Source organism: Vespa velutina, chromosome 5, assembly GCF_912470025.1.
Source record: "Vespa velutina chromosome 5, iVesVel2.1, whole genome shotgun sequence".
In the NCBI taxonomy this organism is placed as follows: Eukaryota; Metazoa; Arthropoda; class Insecta; order Hymenoptera; family Vespidae; genus Vespa; species Vespa velutina.
Window position 1 is genome coordinate 3,382,654 of NC_062192.1, and position 17,805 is coordinate 3,400,458.

The window sequence follows — 17,805 nt, forward strand, 5'->3', positions numbered from 1 at the left end:
AAGAAATTGTATCAAAAGTCAATCGACAAATCTATTCTTTCGCTTTTGTAATGATTTTTGATAATTTTTATTTACTTCAAATCTCTTTTTGACAAATACGAAGAAAATACTCGAATGTTGTGTAAAAATCTTAAAATAGACAGAATATTTGCCGGCAGCTTGGACTCGCGGGAAATCAGTGGACAAAACTTTGACTGTGCATTAAGCAGATCGCTGGTGCCATCTGTCGGTAAGTGTACGAACCAACGTTCCAAAGCGCATGCGTAATCTTTCAGAAAATTTTGAAGAATAAAGCTAGTCGGTAACGAAGATTCCTAGGAAGATCCGTGAAAGGAAAGGAACGCCAATGAAACCTTATCGAATTTTACGACCTTGGACATAAAAAAAAAATGTAAAAAAAAATAAAAAATAAAAAAAAAACTAAGAAAAAAATAAAAACTACAGAAAAATGAGAAAAATTCTTAAGATAATAAAAAAAAAAAAAAAAAAAAAAAAAAAAAAATATGAGAAAAGAATTCCGATGAAAGGCGGGTTTCGATCGTAAAAAAAAAAAAAAAATAAAAAACTGACGCACCAATACGATCCTTCCTTCTGTGCACGTTTGCCTGTAGGGTTGCATCAGACAGGCGTGCCTTATAATCATAAACTTAGAGTCACGATTTTTTATTATTCCACTTATACGCAAAAGTTTCGGATCAATTACAAAACTATCGAGTTCGCATTATTCGAACTAATTTATGTAAATTTGTGACATTTCTCTCTATTCCCTCCATTAATATGGAATCCAACATATCGAGTATTACTTGTATTACCTCGTGTACATTAATTAAAATTAGATATTGCAAGTAGGTGCGAAACAAAGATCTGACGGTATAACGACCTAACCATGAACGTTCACCCTTTTCCATCCTTCCCCGCTGATTCTCCAATGCGGCCACGGATTCAAATTGAAATTTTACCGTTAATGTTATTGATATTCCGTTAGTCCGTCTCGCTTTACATTCAAATTTTAACATCGCCTGGGTTGCAGAATTCGTACAACTGTCGGCGAAATGACGTACAGCCATGGGACCGGCTCGCACTGGATATCGGGTATCGATCAGGAAAATCACCCACGCACGGAAAAAAAGAATCGAGAGAAAGAGTGAGACAGAAAGAGTGAGATAGAAAGAGAATGAAAGAGAGAGAGAGAGAGAGAGAGAGAGAGAGAGAGAGAGAGAGAGAGAGAGAGAGAGAGAGAGAGAGAAAGAGCAATAGAGAGAAGCAATGGGAAAGGCTTATAGCCTGTGGGAAAAACAACATTCCTCACAAGGGTACACATTTTTACCGTTCTTTTTCATAACTCGGTCCGTACTGTGTATCTATTCGATATTGTACCTTTCAAGAGCGTTTTATGAAAAATCATGGTCAGACAACGAAAGGAAACCTAATAAGAATAAAATATAGTAAAGAATCGCAAACTTGCCGAATGAGAGACATAAAAATATCGGTGTAAAGTATGCAGAAGATTCCAATGACTATTGGTCAAAGGTTGCTTGAACGACAGGAGGTTAGTGGGGGGTGGAAGTGATAGCGGGCAACCGATAGGGTCCAGTCTTTCTCGTTTGGCCAATCGATCGAGCTGAAAATTTCCGACCCTTAATTAAGATAGCGAGAGCACTTGAGTTTTCAATTAAAAGGGAACGACGCTTCTCTATCGCTCTCTGTTTCTCTTCGATTCTCTTTTTCTCTTCTCTCTTTCTCTCTCTCTCTCTCTCTCTCTCTGTCTCTCTCTGTTTTCATCTGTCTCTATCTCTATTTCTATCTCTCTCACTCTGTTTGTATGATCTCACTCGCGCTCATATCACGTCGTCTTCCCAGTATCTCTTCCCTTTTTTATTTTGTCCGACTGATCGGACCGCAACATTAAATGCAATTTCGTATGGCGCATCCTAGAAGAGTACTCCTCTACCACTCATCGATTCTACACGATTTGCTTTTTCCTTCAGTCACTCCTCAACCCGTATTGTTTCGAAATACACGCGACATCGTGTGTGCTAACTCTCGGGTATACGAGGATCCTTTGTCGAGCAATATTCAAAAAATTATTTGCTGCTTCGTTATAACGCTCCAACGCTTTACTAATATTCTATCGACTATAAAAATTGAAAAATTTTGATACACTTTATACCATTTATTTCCTATTCCTCTATTCAATATTGATATTTGATTTAAATCTTGTCTTTTACAAAATAATAACTTTGATCTGTATTATAGATGAAAATTAGAATTTAAGAATTAATTAATAGGAATTTCAGATCGTATTAGTTTGATGAGAAGAGTATAGACACATTCTCTCGCGTGGACATATAGACATATAGCGAGTAGTGTAGAGGAGAGGAAAGGAAAGAGGAGACGAGAGGGAGAGGGTGGAGATAATCGCAGAGAAGGGGTGGTATTTTTGGCGAGGCAGGTCCATCCTCCCTGGTTGCTATCGGCACGATGCGATCTATCTCTCTCTCAGGCTCATTCTGCGTACAGGGTTAGCCCTCGCGCAATGACAATTTTTGCAGAGGCAGGAAACACGAGCCGCGTGCCGGCGCCCTGCCGCTCTTTCCCACCCACGCACACGCACCACCAGCCGGATACATACGTCCGATGATACCACAGCACCATGACCATGGGACACGGGACTGATTGGGGTGTGCAGTCGAGCTATGCAGTTTAATTTATGTTGCATCACCAGCCAGTCGGACGTGTATCAAACTCCTACGACCTACCTCGGCTCGTTTCTCTCTTCTTCTCCTTTACTTTATTACTTTCCTTCCTCCTTCGTTCGAAGTGACGACATTCCAATCGTGTAAACTCTTCGATTTGGCGTATTGGTGCTGATATAAATTTACTCGTGCTTTCACTCGTGACGTTTTTATGTGTACATACGTGTGTCTCTGTTTTATCACCCCAGTCCCTTTCCTTTGCTATCTCTTTTTTGTTCGTAACAGGTATCACGCACACATCACGTACCTCTGTGTAGAAGCTTCTGCGATTACAGGTTCGTAATCAGTCACATTGGTTTCGTTGTATTCGAAAGCTTAAAAATTTTTTATTAAATGCAAAGAATTTATTACTATTTACGAAAAACTAAAAGTCAAAGAATTCGTGATAAAATGAACAAAAGATTAACAAAATTTTTGGGTTCGGAAACATTACAAGTATTGCAGCTAGAGTGATGACTATTTCCAACTTCACGGTTCTCTCTCTCTCTCTCTCTCTCTCTCTTTCAAACTCGCAGATGCGAAACGCGAGAGATCAAATGAGCTATGAAGAGGCACGACGAGCTCGAGTCGCTACGTATTCACGATACGGAAACGGAATTCGAGAAAGAACGTGGAGGAAAGCTAATTAGCGTCGATCAAAGTTTTCCAAGCGTAATAAATGAACGGTCAATATTTGAATCGAGGATGTCCCCTCCTCCATTCCAACCCTTCGATTTTCCCCCTCTTTCATCCTCCGTTAGTTCGTTATCAGTTTTCTCCTTCTCCTATCTATTTTTGACTTCTTTAAATCCTTTCTCCGTTCGCATAAGAGGGTGAATCGTTTTACTACTTAGAACTTAGCTCTTAGAACATCCACGATGGAAATATTTTGTCTCTGTGCTATTTACTTTGTGCAGAGAGCAGCACGAGTCCGAGATAGCCGATGATTAATGGTCCTTCTTCAAGGTTTATTAACGAGCCGTCTACCCAGTGTACCACACGTTCTCCCGTATGGGACAGCCACCTTGAACGCTTTTTCGAAAATTTGACGGTTAGTAGAAGCTTGGGATACGCGTTAATGCTCTTTTCGAGTTTCTCTCAACGAACCTATCGCTCAAAGGAAACCTCAAATCATCTTTTTCCTTTTTTTTCCTTTATTTTCACTCGCGAAAAATAAATATAAATATTTTATTACCTTACGCACGTTCGACAACCGTTCTTTCTCTCTCTCTCTCTCTCTCTCTCTCTCTCTCTCTTTCTCTCTCTTTCGATGCGCGAGAGAAATTAATATAAATGGAATATTAATTTTACCTGTTGCGTAACAATTCTAACACGGATATCGTATCTCGCCTGAAAATAATCATTCAATTAAGTATTTTTATTGCTCTACCAATATCGCCCCGGTCGTTACCCGTGTTTATTATGTATCATTTATAAAATTAAGCGCTGGTAATCGGTACGATTGAAATCGCATACCCTTGAAATTATCCATCGATCGTGAATCTATGGATGTATTTATCAGGGTCACGCGGCCACCAGTTCGCTATTTATTTTCATTGCGTTTTTTCTTTTTTCTTTTTATTCGACGTAATTAATAATTGACCGAGTGTAATTAAATGTGCAATGTAAAGAGACAGAGACAGAGAGAGAGAGAGAGAGAGAGAGAGAAAAAAAAGGAATAAAGGAGAAACAGAAAGGAATACGAGAACGGAGCATGTATTACGAAACGAAAAATTAGATTAGATTACCACCAAAATAATGTAGAATGAGTCGATATAATGATAGTAAGGATTAATAAAGGGGTCACGATGAAGGACAGACAGGAAACGTGACTTCTTTCGTTTGAAGTCGACCACGACGTCACGCCATAAGGCACCGTATAAATAGATGGTAATCGAATCCGATAATAGTCAGTACGGTCAATTAAGATGACCGCTGGTAAGGACCAATTAAACCTAAGTGCCTGACCGTACTGGTTCGAATTACGTATTTACGATCTAAAATTATGCCTTCTCGTAGCACGTTCTCGCATTCATTATGAGCTTTATGATTTTACGACGTTCAACGTTCGACTTAATTTTTATGAAATAACATTTGATTGTAAATGTACGTAATCGTTCTTTTAAGAAACGTCAAAGAAATCGTAGGAAACGACGATTGACAATCATTCTCGAGAGGCGTACTCGAGCGTACGCGAAAATCGAGCTCATCGTTTTGCTGCGCGTGACCTTGGTGATTAATTGCCGTGTTAATTGAAACGTTCGCTTAATAATTACACCGAGAACAACGGCGATGCGCGATTCATTTAGCAATCATTTTATTTTGTGTGCGTACGGTCCGTACCGTGTGCTCTGGCCCTTCAACGCAACTCACACAGGCATACGTACTATGCCGACACGATAATGCGGAAAATTCTGAAAATGAACGGTGACCGTAGATAATGACCGATTTATATTCGATTTTCGGCATTTCACGAACGATTGCTCGCGGGGTGTCGAGGGATAATAGCCACGGTCAACGATACACTTTTGCTTTTCACGCGAAACGCGCGAATTCCGATTCTGCCGGATTAGATGAATGAATGAAAGTGTACTACCTCCTATTAGACGTATGTATGTGTATCTGTGAATACATATACATGCTTCTCTGTATTTGCATCTCTGTTTAGCCATGCTCAAGCCACGTCTTCCGAGACGTATACTCTTTCGACCCTTTTCCTGCGGTTTTCCCACGACCACGAATGGTCGGCAAACGAGTTTCCGCGAGGTCATAAAAAAATAAAAGAGAGAGAGAGAGAGAGAGAGAGAGAGATAAATAGATAGAGAGAAAGAGAGAGAGAGAGAGAGAGAGAGAGAGAGAGAGAGGAAACAAGAAGTGGTTATTAAATATACCTACCTCGAAAAATAACAAAAAAGAACGTGTAAGTTACATCATCGTGTTTCTCTTTTCACACTTCTCTCGACACCGTATGTTCTATTTAAAGAAAGTCACGCTTCCTAAGGATATTTAACGTCGGTCGTTTAATTATGTTTTTAAGTAGTTTTCTATCAACTAGTTGGTTTTACTCGTAAAAATTTTTCAAAGGCAAGTATCCTTCAGATTCGATACATTATACGAAGTATATGAACGATCATTTTGTATTTTTCATGAATAATTATTGAATTACAAAGTTGCAAGGAATTAATTACGTCTCTTAATTTACTAATTATATTAATTAGATCGAAAATGAAAATGAAATGCAATATGGAATTATTTCGTGAATGCTTCCGTCTCGAAAATCGGATCTAATCTTGCTCGTAACCGATTTCCAAGAGTAATAGCCGATCGCATGTGAAGGGTGCCGAACGAAAAACATCTGAATAGCTCCGATCGAGGAATTTTAATTTACGAACAATACTGTACTACCGGTCACGGTTAAACGTGCACGAAACGAGAAGGCCAATGCAACACGCGAAAGAGAGAAAGAAAAAGAGAGAAAGAAAAAAGAGGGAGAAAGAGAGAATAGAAGAGCGATCTCGTTCGGGCATCGATTCTCTCAGAAAAATAAATGGCGCGTGAGTCGGCCGTTGGATGGAAGAAGTTTATTCTATTTTTTCAACGTACGAACGTACATCTCCACCCGGACAATACTTTTACCATTGAACACGTAGGAAACGGAGGCTATGTTCGCTGATGTATGGAGCCGTCTCTCGTTGATAGATAACAGAAACTTTACAGGCAGAACTTTTTTCCCGGTGCGTCAATGTCGACCTTTAATTTTGACCAGCGACCCACTCTCGCGCGTCCAAGTGGACAAAGCTCGACGAAATGTGGCTGAAGAGGTCATTTTCGAAATATCCCAGTGCCTAATGAATAATTTCACGCCCACAGTCGTGATCGTTCCGCTCATTATGATGATTTTTCATTGGGACTGAAGAAAATTAGTAACGATTATTCGATCGATGAGTCTGCGCGAGATGAACGCGACTCATCGAAAGTATAATCGCGTTGGTAGCCTCCACGATGGTCGAGATATCGGCACGCCAATTATCTCCGAGTCGATCAATTGAAAAACCAGCTGTTGGTGATTGGCAGCTTCCAATCCTGAAGCAACATTAATTGTTTCGTGCGAAACGCCCAAATCGGTCATCATAACGGGAAATATATTTTTGAAATTCGGATAAAATCAATATATCCATATTCAGTCTCAAAAATGGCTTAATATTTCAGTTTTTACCTTTATTTTAAATTTTCATATCTCAAGGAACATTGTGCCAGTTGATATCATCTTCGAATTTAATATTGACGATTACGCGACAAATCTAACATGCGGGCAGCCTACTTGACCACGATATAAAAACGTAATGGCGATCTGGCAAATGCGAGAGATAGATAATATCTTCGGCATTTACATTGAAACGATAAAGTATGACGGTGCGGCAACAATTGAATAAATCCGAAGCCGTGCCGGCCGGCGTAATATTTATTCCCGCGGTAGAGGTTAATCACAATTAACGCCAAATATTTGTCATGCCGATGAGAGCCACGATTTTACGTGTATATTTAACTGTATCCATTCTTTCACTCACATCCCTATTATCACTCTTTTGCGGTAAAAGATATAATAAGATTTTCGAATGAAAGAACTTTTTGAAATTTGTATATCATATCATTGCTAATATTCGCTTGAGTACGAAGATAAAACATTGTCAGATTAGATTAATAAGTATATATATATATATATAAGTATGTAAGATGTGTTAAGGTTAACGAGTGAAAATGACTTTTTTTTTTTCTTGAAAAAATATGGATTTTATCTGTACAAGAATACTCTAGTATATACAAAACACAAATCTTATCAGCTTGTATCATTACAAATCGTAACATAAATTGAACTATCTTTCGTTATCATTGTTTTAAGTGGTTCAAGATATATAGAAAAAAACGAATATCAATGCGAAATTCATATAAAACTTCGACTGATATTTATCCATATATTCTACTCGAGGAATAAATAAGAGAAAGATTTCTATCTTATTCAATAAGAGATTATGAAATAGTAAAATTCTTATCGAAGTTGCATTCATTCGATTCCAATTACGCTGATAGGAAACGACAAATAATATGAATACCTCTCATAAAATAGATGACAATAGATGATCACATAATGTGATAATACGATTGACAAAAGAATATATGCATCAATTGCTGAAAAACAACTGAAACGAAACATATCCGATTATTTTATAAAAAAAATATTCTTTTATCAATTATTTCAATGAAACTTTCTCTAAGTATCGTTTATATATCTGTGTATCTCTTTCTCTTATTTCCAATTGCTTCTAATAATATACTCAATCAATTCTAATCACTTGTAATATAAAAACAGATAATTTTGTAGATTAGAATAATTACTTTCCAGTATAATTAAATTTTTTCGTTCGATTTCGAACCGTCCTTTTTCTCATTTATCCTGATCGATCAAACTATCTTATTATTTTATAGTTGACGAAAAAATATTCGATTAAGTAATAGACTAATAATTTCACGTATCGAGTGAATCTTTTAATTAACCCTTAGCAAAGGGTGAAACCGGATTAGTATCGAGAAAGAAGATACCTTTTTCGACGAAATGTTTCTTAATTCCTCCCATGATCAATGATAATTTTTTATTGCAAAGTCCAAGTTTGAACCGCACATAGTTTTCGCATTTCTTCCCACGGAATCCTATTTTACTGTTGATTGATTCGGCGAACAATTTATAAGCCCGTAAATGTGAACACGTACCAGTGGCGTCGACTGTACAGCCTGCTTGTTTTACACCTCCGTTTGGATAAAAATCTACATCACCAATAGAATTTAAAAAGCCGAGTACACCACCGTTCGTGTGAATGATCTCGACGTAATTAGCATCACCTTGTGAGATACGCGAGCCTTCTTTAGCTTTAATGAAACCCGGTAATGCTGGATCCAAACCTAAAAATTGGTATGTCTTTAATAAAATATAAAAATTCAATATATTTTATTAAACAATCAAATTTTATCGATGTTCGATTTTTATCGATATCAATGATCTTACATATTATATGGAAAGATTAAATCCGATTTACCAATGATATAATTGATGGTGCCTTTTGCGTAACGAGCAGCCAAGCCAACTATGTGAGCTCCGAGAGAGTGGCCAACCATTGTAGTCGTTGATAAATTCATACCTTCTTTTTCGAGGAAGTCTAACATAGTGCTGACATATTGGCCGACCATTTTCACACGTGTAATGGTCCAAAAATATGGCTTGACAGAGATCTTACTCCAATCGATTACAATAACGTTGTAATCATTGTGATTTAAATATGCTGTCAATGTAAACGATTGATGTTATATAAAAATAAAAAATAAAATCAATGTTAAATAATAAAAATATAGGAAGTGATTACTCATGAATTATATATGAGAATAAACTTTCGTTTGAAAAATAATTATATTTGATATTTCGTCAAATTTATATGACTCACCATCGCGAATTAATATGCATGAATCGCTATTATGAGAATTAATCCATCCATGAGTAATTATTTGAGTTGTTCTGTTGAAGTTGAAGTTACTTTTCTTCAATGATTCTAGATCGTTAATGGAAATAACATCAGGGTCTTTACGATTATTGATAGTGTATAGATAAAAGAAAACGCGATTATGTAAATCTGCTAAAGTATCTTTTTCCGACTCTGCATCTTCTTCGGCGTAAAGCAGATCCGTTGTTAGAGATACTAAATTATGATCGTCATTCAACACATAGAAGTAGCTATTCAAAAGTTCTATATCTTCTGGTCCAAATTGAAACTGGTTTTCAGTCTCCTCCGATACAGAAAGACCTATTTAACAAAATGTCAAATTTACAACCTGTTACAACATAAATAATTTATATATATATATATATATATATATATATATAAATTTTAAAATATTAAAACACTATCGTTTGTACAATTATATATAGACATTAAATGTTATGACGTAATATATATTTTTTTTATCATTCATAATAACTCGATTAGAGCAATATTGTAATGAAATTTGAAATGTATTTTTTACCGATAACGATGTAGAAGAACGTGAAACCAATCAGGAAGTGTGTCTTCATGTTCGTCGTATTTTGATTGTAATTTACTGCGAACTCTGATATATAAAGAAATTGATGTATTTACCAAATCATTTTCTACTCATATTGATAAGATAAAATATTTGTTTTCATATATATCAATAATGAAATCTTTGATCTTATTATAACTATCATTTTTATATCAACAAAATAAATTATTTATTCGGAATTAATCGATCAAAAGTAAAAATCGATTATTGTTTTATTTAAATTTTCTTCTTTTCGATTGTCCTTGAACTCGCTAAGATGATTTACAAAATGTAGACTATTCTTTAATCTAATTACGATAGATATTTCTTTGTAATGATAAACTTTATATCATTACGTTATATTACCCTCTATAAAGATATATATGTATAAGTATTAATAACAATACATTAATTTATATAATTAAAATTTTTATTTCATCGTGCTTTAAAACGATCGATATTATTTTTAAATTCTTATATTAATACCAATGTGATTTGTATTACTTGTCAATTTTAATTGTCATAAGAAATTCTTATATAATATCGATTGACTTTTATTTTTATCATTTGCAATATTATATCATACTTTTGATAAAATTTTAATAAATAAATATATGTAATTTGTATCTAAAAGATTCGTCGCAAAAAATATATATATATATATATATATATCTTATTGTTATCCTGATAATCAGTTTATTGTTATTCTGACAAGATCGCCGATCTTCTATTAAGTGTACATTAATAAGCTACTAATGATAACGTAACAAGTGTTACGAAGAAAAAGAGCAAGGAAAGAAGGGAAATTGATAAAAATGTTACAATCGATGAACAACAAATTAATATCAAGATTGATTGTACTAACATATATGATCGTTAACCTATAGATCTTCTTAGAAATATATCTCAATGTTATAATCATTTGCACTAAATTGGCGAACTAGTTAATGCAAGGACATATTATAATTCAGAAGATTCTAATAAATGAAAGAGTCTTAAAAAAAAAAAAAAAGAAAGAAAAAAACAAACAAGAAACAAATATCGCTTTTAAATGTTTAATTAACATTTAAATTGTATATTTCCATATATCAAATCTTTTCCGATATAATAATATTGATAACGTACGATAAGACTTACTTAGTTTTTATCCAAAATCGATGATTGGCTATTTAATTGGCCGGATATTGAAAAAAAAAAAACCAATCGAAAGTTTTCTTTTTTTCTTTTTTTTTTTTTTTTTTCTTTTTTTTTTCAGATAATCGAGTTATATAAACACCAAACTTTCGAAATAAATTCAAAATCTTCGCCAGTAAGAATATTTTTCCTGTATGATATGAATGAATTTTCGAATATTCGATTCATTTTGAATAGATAATTATATCAATAGTTCCGAATTTCATTTAGATCGGATAAAGAAAATGACAAGGAAGAAACTATTTGTCGATTTCATCAAATTCACTCGTCATATTAAATTATTAACATATCGGAGGAACTCGTTAGTAATGCGAGTATTCTTTTTCATAAAAAAAACTTGTTCCGAGAGAAAATTCCAGCCTGTAAAGGAGCACTGGACAAAATCAAACAGGTTAGATTGTTGTGTCAAGGGTTGGAAACCTGTTTTCGAGAGCATAAGGCTTATGAACTTTTAACGTTACATTATCAAGGCTAAGATACCGAGATACTATATTCTTACGATCACCGAGAAAAAAGAAAAGGGAGAAACATTTTGTGAGCTTGAATAGAAGAAAAAAAAAAAAAAAAAAAAAAAAAAAAAAAAAAAAAAAAAAAAAGAGAGAAAGAAATAACAGGTGTTTAAAAAAGAAAAAAAGAAAGAAAGAAAGAAAGAAAAAAAGAAAAAAAAAAGAAAAAAGAGAAAAAAAAAAGAGAAAGGACGAAAAGTCGATAGTTTTTTTTGCGACGGCGCAGGTCATCGTTCCGGGCGATGCCAAAATCATGCTTAGATGACCGAAGCGAAGAATCTACAGAGGCGAACAGGGTGCGGGCGCTTGCGTGAAGCTCGAAAATGAGGCTCGCGCGTTGGACGCTCGTGGGAAGGGGGGTGCGTTTGGGGGTTGTGAAAGCGAGGGCGCCTGCAGTGACTAGCCTCCATCGATTTACCGTGCGCCGCCATCTTGCCACCCTACGCCATAGGGGTTGACCACCCCTTTTCCTCCACACCACCACCTCCTCCCCATCCCCCTTCCGTCCCGCCTTCACCATCGAGTTACCCCCCTCGAGGCAACGGTAGAGGCAGACATTTTGAAAAATGATTCCGAAAGTCATCACCGTATCCTCTCTTGTTTTTGTCCAGTGGCCGGTCGCTACGCTCCAGCAAACTCACCCTCTCGTTTCTTTTTTCCTCTCTGTGACCCTACCTCTCTTTGAATACGTCAGAGCATCCAGAAAAAAAAAAAAAGATTAGCGCGAAAAAGGAATACTTAGGCGGAGAAAAGGAAACAATGAGCCATGCTAAACGGTCAGTCTATCAAAGTCTATTAATCCTGAAAAATTTTTCGAAAGATATCTTTCCGATAATCTGAACAATAGATTCGAAGATTGATTTTCTTATGTTAGAAAAAGATACGTATCCTTTTTTCTGAACTATAATTTTACGTATAATTTTGTCGAACGGAATAGGTATATCTGAAACGTTATTTTTAATATTTTATTAAGATCTTTTAATACTATTCAGACATAATCGATTTTATTAAAGAATGAAATCGCATAAAATTTTGTCGATTTAGAAATACGTCGTAGAAATGTGTTTCGTTTTCTCAGCCGTCATCGCTATTATTATTCTCAAATAGAAAATATCGACGGGAAACGACACTCGTTACCTCATTTTACTTTAATTTATTCCAAATGAAATTGTCGTTAGCAGGACGATTTATAGTTACAACGATACATCTGACTCGACGATCCGTCCATGCGATATTACACTTATCTTTAGACGTGCGATAAACGTTCCGCTTCAGGGGGCTGCCGTACACCAATTTTTCCATGTGCTGAATTTACGTTGGATAATCGCAAAAGTAGCAAAATGGATGAATACCTAGATCATTTTTAACGATCAATGATACAATCAAATAAGTGTACATCACTTTATACCTTTTTCATATGCATTTTTTCTTTCTTTTTTTTTTCTTTTTTTTTTCTTTTTTTTTTCTTTTTTTTCTTTTTTTTTCTATAAATCTCAATATCTACGAGTATTTTTCTTAAATGAATTTTTACATAAAATTAAGACATTTTGTATTTTCCTAAATTGCCAATCGAATCTCATTTCAAGAGAAAGGTGATAGGTAGGTTTAAAACTCGTGATGCCAACGACAACGAGAAAATAAAAAAAACAACGGAGAAAAGTGGAAGGAACAAAAGTAAATACGTGGTAGGAAGATTTCAATCGACGCTATACCAATCGAGGGACGAACAATACCTAGCCCCTTGGACTACCCGTCGTCCAGTTGATTGGCTCTCGATTAACCTAAAAAATATCTCCGTTCGTAAAAAGGCCACAGCTGAAAGCAACGGGATTCTGGATTGCGATACACGCCGTCGATATATCTTTTTCGATGGAACAGGAAAGCTTATAGTCGATTGAAAGAAGACATGCGATTACGCTAAAAAAAAAATCAGGAATGATGTACATGCGAATTTTAATTTATTATTCTTTCACGCAAAATTTCAATAATATTTCAGTTCATATAAAATAAATCAAATAGAAATAATTTCAGAAAGAGAAAGAAGATGATAAATAGAGACAGAAATCAAAAAGAAAAAATGAAAAAAAAGGAAAAAGATAAAATGAATTTTATACGTTGATTAAATGAGACTAAAAAGTATATGCCGCGACCTAGTCTCTTGTTCGACCAATAAAGAAAGTAGTCGTATTAGAAGATCAGAAGAAAAAGGGTCAGAAACTAGGTGGTTCAGGCTTTGTGTGCGTGACTCGAGGGAAGGAAAGGGAAAGGTAGGGAAGGGAAGGGAGATGAAAGCTTGCTAAGATCGAATGTCCGGCGTGTGCAAGAAGCCGACCGGGTGTGTACGGATCGTCGCAAAAATAGTATTACCGGGCGGACGTGGTAATTGAATTTCGAGGACGATAATGGCCGAGCGACAAATACAGCGAGAGCGGCCGCGTTAGATCGCTTTCGATGTGTGGCGTGCGGGCATTCAGCCAGGCCAGGATGGATCCTTGATGACTAGATTTAAAAAACTGTCCCTCTACGGCACCCAACCCTCCCACCCTCTCTTCCTCTCTCCTCTCTTCGGCTTCCACCGCCATGTGTTACGGGGATGGGGGTGAAAACGAGGGGTGAGAACGGGGAGTGAGAGAGGGTGGATTGTCGGTGCCGCTGCTGTTGGTTCGGTCGGCGGCTTCTGTATAACTGATGGTGCTTCTGAGTGTCAGGGCCAGGCTGTCCACTTCTTTGCAAACGTGTGTGTTCGCGTTCACGCTCGCGCGCGTGTACGTTATCTCTCGACGTAAGCTCCATCGTTGATCGTACGATCAAAGATTTTCCTTTTCGAACGTCGATCGACGAAAGATTTTCCTCCGATTTGTCATTCTTACGAATGCATATATTAGAAGTAATAATTGCAATCTTTATATTTTTTCGTCATTTTTTCGTCTTTTTGTCTTTTTTTCTCTCTCTGTTTTTTTTTCTTTTTTTTTTTATTTGGTTCATCCCATTAATCAACTTCTTTTTCTCAAATCTGTCTTGATAATTAATATTCTTCATAAAACCTATAATCATTGAGAAACTATTCTTTTATCAAAATAAGTGATAAACACGTTTGATCGGATGAGCAAAAAAGATGGAAAGTTAATCGACGTTTCTTAACTTCCTCGACACTTCTTTTTCCATCTCCCTTATCGCTTCTTATCGAAAGCGAGCACACATATTCTCATCCGCATTCTCCCCTTTCCCTATTTCGCATACTCATTACGGTATTACCTCGTTAAGTACCGCAAGGTCTTTGCTTTTATCGGCGATATTGAAAAGAGGAAGAGGCGCCGGAAAAAAAAAGAAACCGACGTCGAGAGGGGAAGGAAAAAAAAGGATAGCAGTCGGTCGAACGAGTCAATTAAGGTCGATCGAGGAAGCATCCTCTTTTCTATATATGCACGACGCGCGGAAACGTCTACATATGCGTCTACAGTCAAACGTACGAGCATACGGACGTACACGCACGTACATATCGGATCTATTGAAAGAGAGACAAGAGAGATATCGCCCGTTCGAGAGTACAGCAGTACGAGAGAGTGAAAGAGAGAGACAGAGAGAGAGAGAGAGAGAGAGAGAGAGAGAGACAGAGAGGTCGAGAAGAGCGATGGAGATGGCGGAGTGAGGAGGAGGGATAGTGCATTGTGGATACCAAGGGTCAATGGTGGTAAAACGTTAATAGGCATACACGAGCTCCGAGTGAAGGAACGGTGCCAAGTCCAATCCTCCTGACAATAATCGGATTGATTAAAAGTCGCCGTCCACCGGCAGCGACTCCATTGCTACCCCCACCAATCCCTTGTTTCTACACCCTCTACTCTATATCTGTTCTTTTCTACTCAGATATCGGTAGGCCAACACGGGGTCTCCGTTTGCGTACGAATAAATTCCATACATTCTTTGACGAAAAGTATATCTAGTATTTAGTAGTATGGTTACATATGTTTAAAAGAGAAAGAGAGAGAAAGAGAGAGAGAGAGAGAGAGAGAGAGAGAGAACCAAAAATCATCCGTTCAAAATCAACGTATTCATTGTTAATGAGTCGCTAATTACACTGCTATTCGGTACGAGCCTCGTAGCTTTGTAGTTTGAGTCACATGTTATACGATATTACAAAAATCAAAACGGCTTTTTCTTACAGGATGATTCTGAATATAGTCGAAGCTCAAAACGAGACGCATAACTAGGCTCTATAATATATGTGATTTTAATGATGGTTATTAGAGAGATTCATTTCGTTTGTTTAAATTTACCGTGCTCTTTATTTTCGAACTTCCACTATTATTACTGTCATGTTGTACTGTGGATTAAAGAGTTAAAAGTAGTTGATATTATTTATTCTTTTATTATCTTTTTACTTTTTTATTCTTTATTATCTCTCTGTACCGTAAGAGTATTTGTTATAGCATTAAAATTCCAAAATAATTATCATAAGAAACTAACATGCTATTAATTACAACAAATAGAAAAATTATTAATCATTGAAAATCCATGTAGTTAATATTTTCTTTAATTTTTGATAAGAATAAAAACTTATTTGATTTCGATAATTTTGTTTGAATATTTGACCAATATACGAGAAGTAAAATAATAATACTTGAAAATTTCTGAAGATTTAATCTGAAAAAAGATGAGAATATTTTACGTGTTTCGTAATGAAATATTCCAAAATATATCGCTCGTGTTCATCTATACTTTAAAATCGACTACAACTTTGCACCGTCAAATTTCCAACGTGGTCCTTTAGATCGGTAACATCCTTTTGTTCCATTTTCGAGCGAATTAAACTTAAATCAGAAAGCTCTTTGTAGTTATCAGGATGCATTGCTGTCCCAAAAGCTCCTCGTGCTGTTAAACAAAATGAACTCTACGAACACCGATAATTTCCATAATTTTTGAGTATAACGCATTTCAGCCGCAGATCGTATGGGAAGTTTTGAAATTATTATATAAAACTACCGTTGTAAATAATATTCGCGAAAGCTATCTCGCTCAATTGTATTTCGAACCTTCATTAACCGTTAATAATAATTATACTTCTTTAAATTCTTTCATCGGCTCGTAGTAATTTTATCGTAGTTTAATGAAAATCATCGTATTTGTGGTAGCATTCTTCGTTAAGCGATAATTACATAATTTTTCCAGAAGAATGATAATTGACTCGTTTATAAAAAATCATAAAATATTATCTCGAAAATGAAATGGTATTCTAATTTCATGTTTCAAAAACGGAAGTAAAGAGGTGATGCAAAAAGAAAAAAGAAAAAAGATCGAAGGAACGGAAAGGAATTGTGTATGTGTGTGTGTGTGTGTATGTGTGTGTGAGAGAAAAAGAGAGTGAGGGCGATAGAGGAAGTTTCGCTAGGAGTAATAAGGCGGTAGATCGGTATTTTTGAACTGTAATTCAGTCTGCATTTAATCAACGTTTAATCACCTTGTCTACGGACCGAGTTAATCCAAACAGGATACCTTGGTCGAGGCATGGATAGGTAGTTATGAAAATCTTGTAGAACAGCGCCATGTTTAGACTCATCGTTATTCGGAACGTTAATGGAGATACGAAGAAAAATAATGTTCATGAAATATAATGTTAAAATAATATGTGATGCAGCTGATATGATTCTTTGTGTTTGTTTATAAAAATAGAATTTCCTTATTGACGATAAATCTCTTTATATATCATATCAAGTAATTATTTTAATATATTTTAATAATCGTTTTAATAAAATTATATTGATGATAAATAAAATTAAAAGGATTGGCATTGCTAACAAAAGAACACTTTTCAACACTTTTCCTCTTTCTGTCTCCTTTTGTTCAGAAGAAAAGAAACGAAATTTCGTAAAAACAATTCATTGTTTAATCGCTAAGGGAAATTAACGTGGCATAGTTCACTTTGCATTTAGGCCTTCATGGGCCAAAGAGTCGTTGCGAAGGTCTAAATTACCACGGGTCCGGTCCTTCGAGTTTAGAAGCTACCCCCGTCGGAAGCACTGTTCTCCATTCCCCTCGGTCCCTTAACCCCCAACACGGCTGCCGACCTCTATAAATTCCCTCAGGATTTTTCTTTCCTCCACTTGCCTTAATTAAAGTCCTCCTCCCTTACTACCCTTATGACTGCGTCTATGGATCCGACCTTTCTCTCGCATTTATCCTAACCATGCGACGTCTTCATACCCGACAGGTACGCAACTCTGGCTAAATGTCAAACGAAACGAGTCAAGATAAGGGTCTTTTCAAAC

General features: G+C 35.9%; 1 protein-coding gene and 1 long non-coding RNA gene across 2 annotated transcripts in view; both read right to left on the minus strand.

Moving 5' to 3' along the window:
* Positions 1 to 2,191: 2,191 nt before the first annotated feature.
* LOC124949069 lies at positions 2,192 to 3,381 on the minus strand. Its single transcript, XR_007100957.1, has 3 exons — positions 3,190 to 3,381; positions 2,760 to 3,070; positions 2,192 to 2,694 (listed from the first exon to the last, which is right to left on the minus strand). It is a non-coding gene; the product is annotated as an uncharacterized LOC124949069 (long non-coding RNA).
* A 3,321-nt stretch (positions 3,382 to 6,702) lies between these two features.
* Positions 6,703 to 17,805, minus strand: part of LOC124949416 (phospholipase A1 VesT1.02-like) — a 33,599-nt gene continuing 22,496 nt past the window's right edge. The window contains exons 2-5 of the mRNA XM_047494417.1: positions 9,227 to 9,583; positions 8,825 to 9,067; positions 8,334 to 8,690; positions 6,703 to 6,818 (exon numbers count right to left, since the gene is read on the minus strand). Coding sequence (XP_047350373.1) covers positions 6,703 to 6,818; positions 8,334 to 8,690; positions 8,825 to 9,067; positions 9,227 to 9,583 — 1,073 coding nt within the window. The remainder of the gene's footprint in view (positions 6,819 to 8,333; positions 8,691 to 8,824; positions 9,068 to 9,226; positions 9,584 to 17,805) is intronic.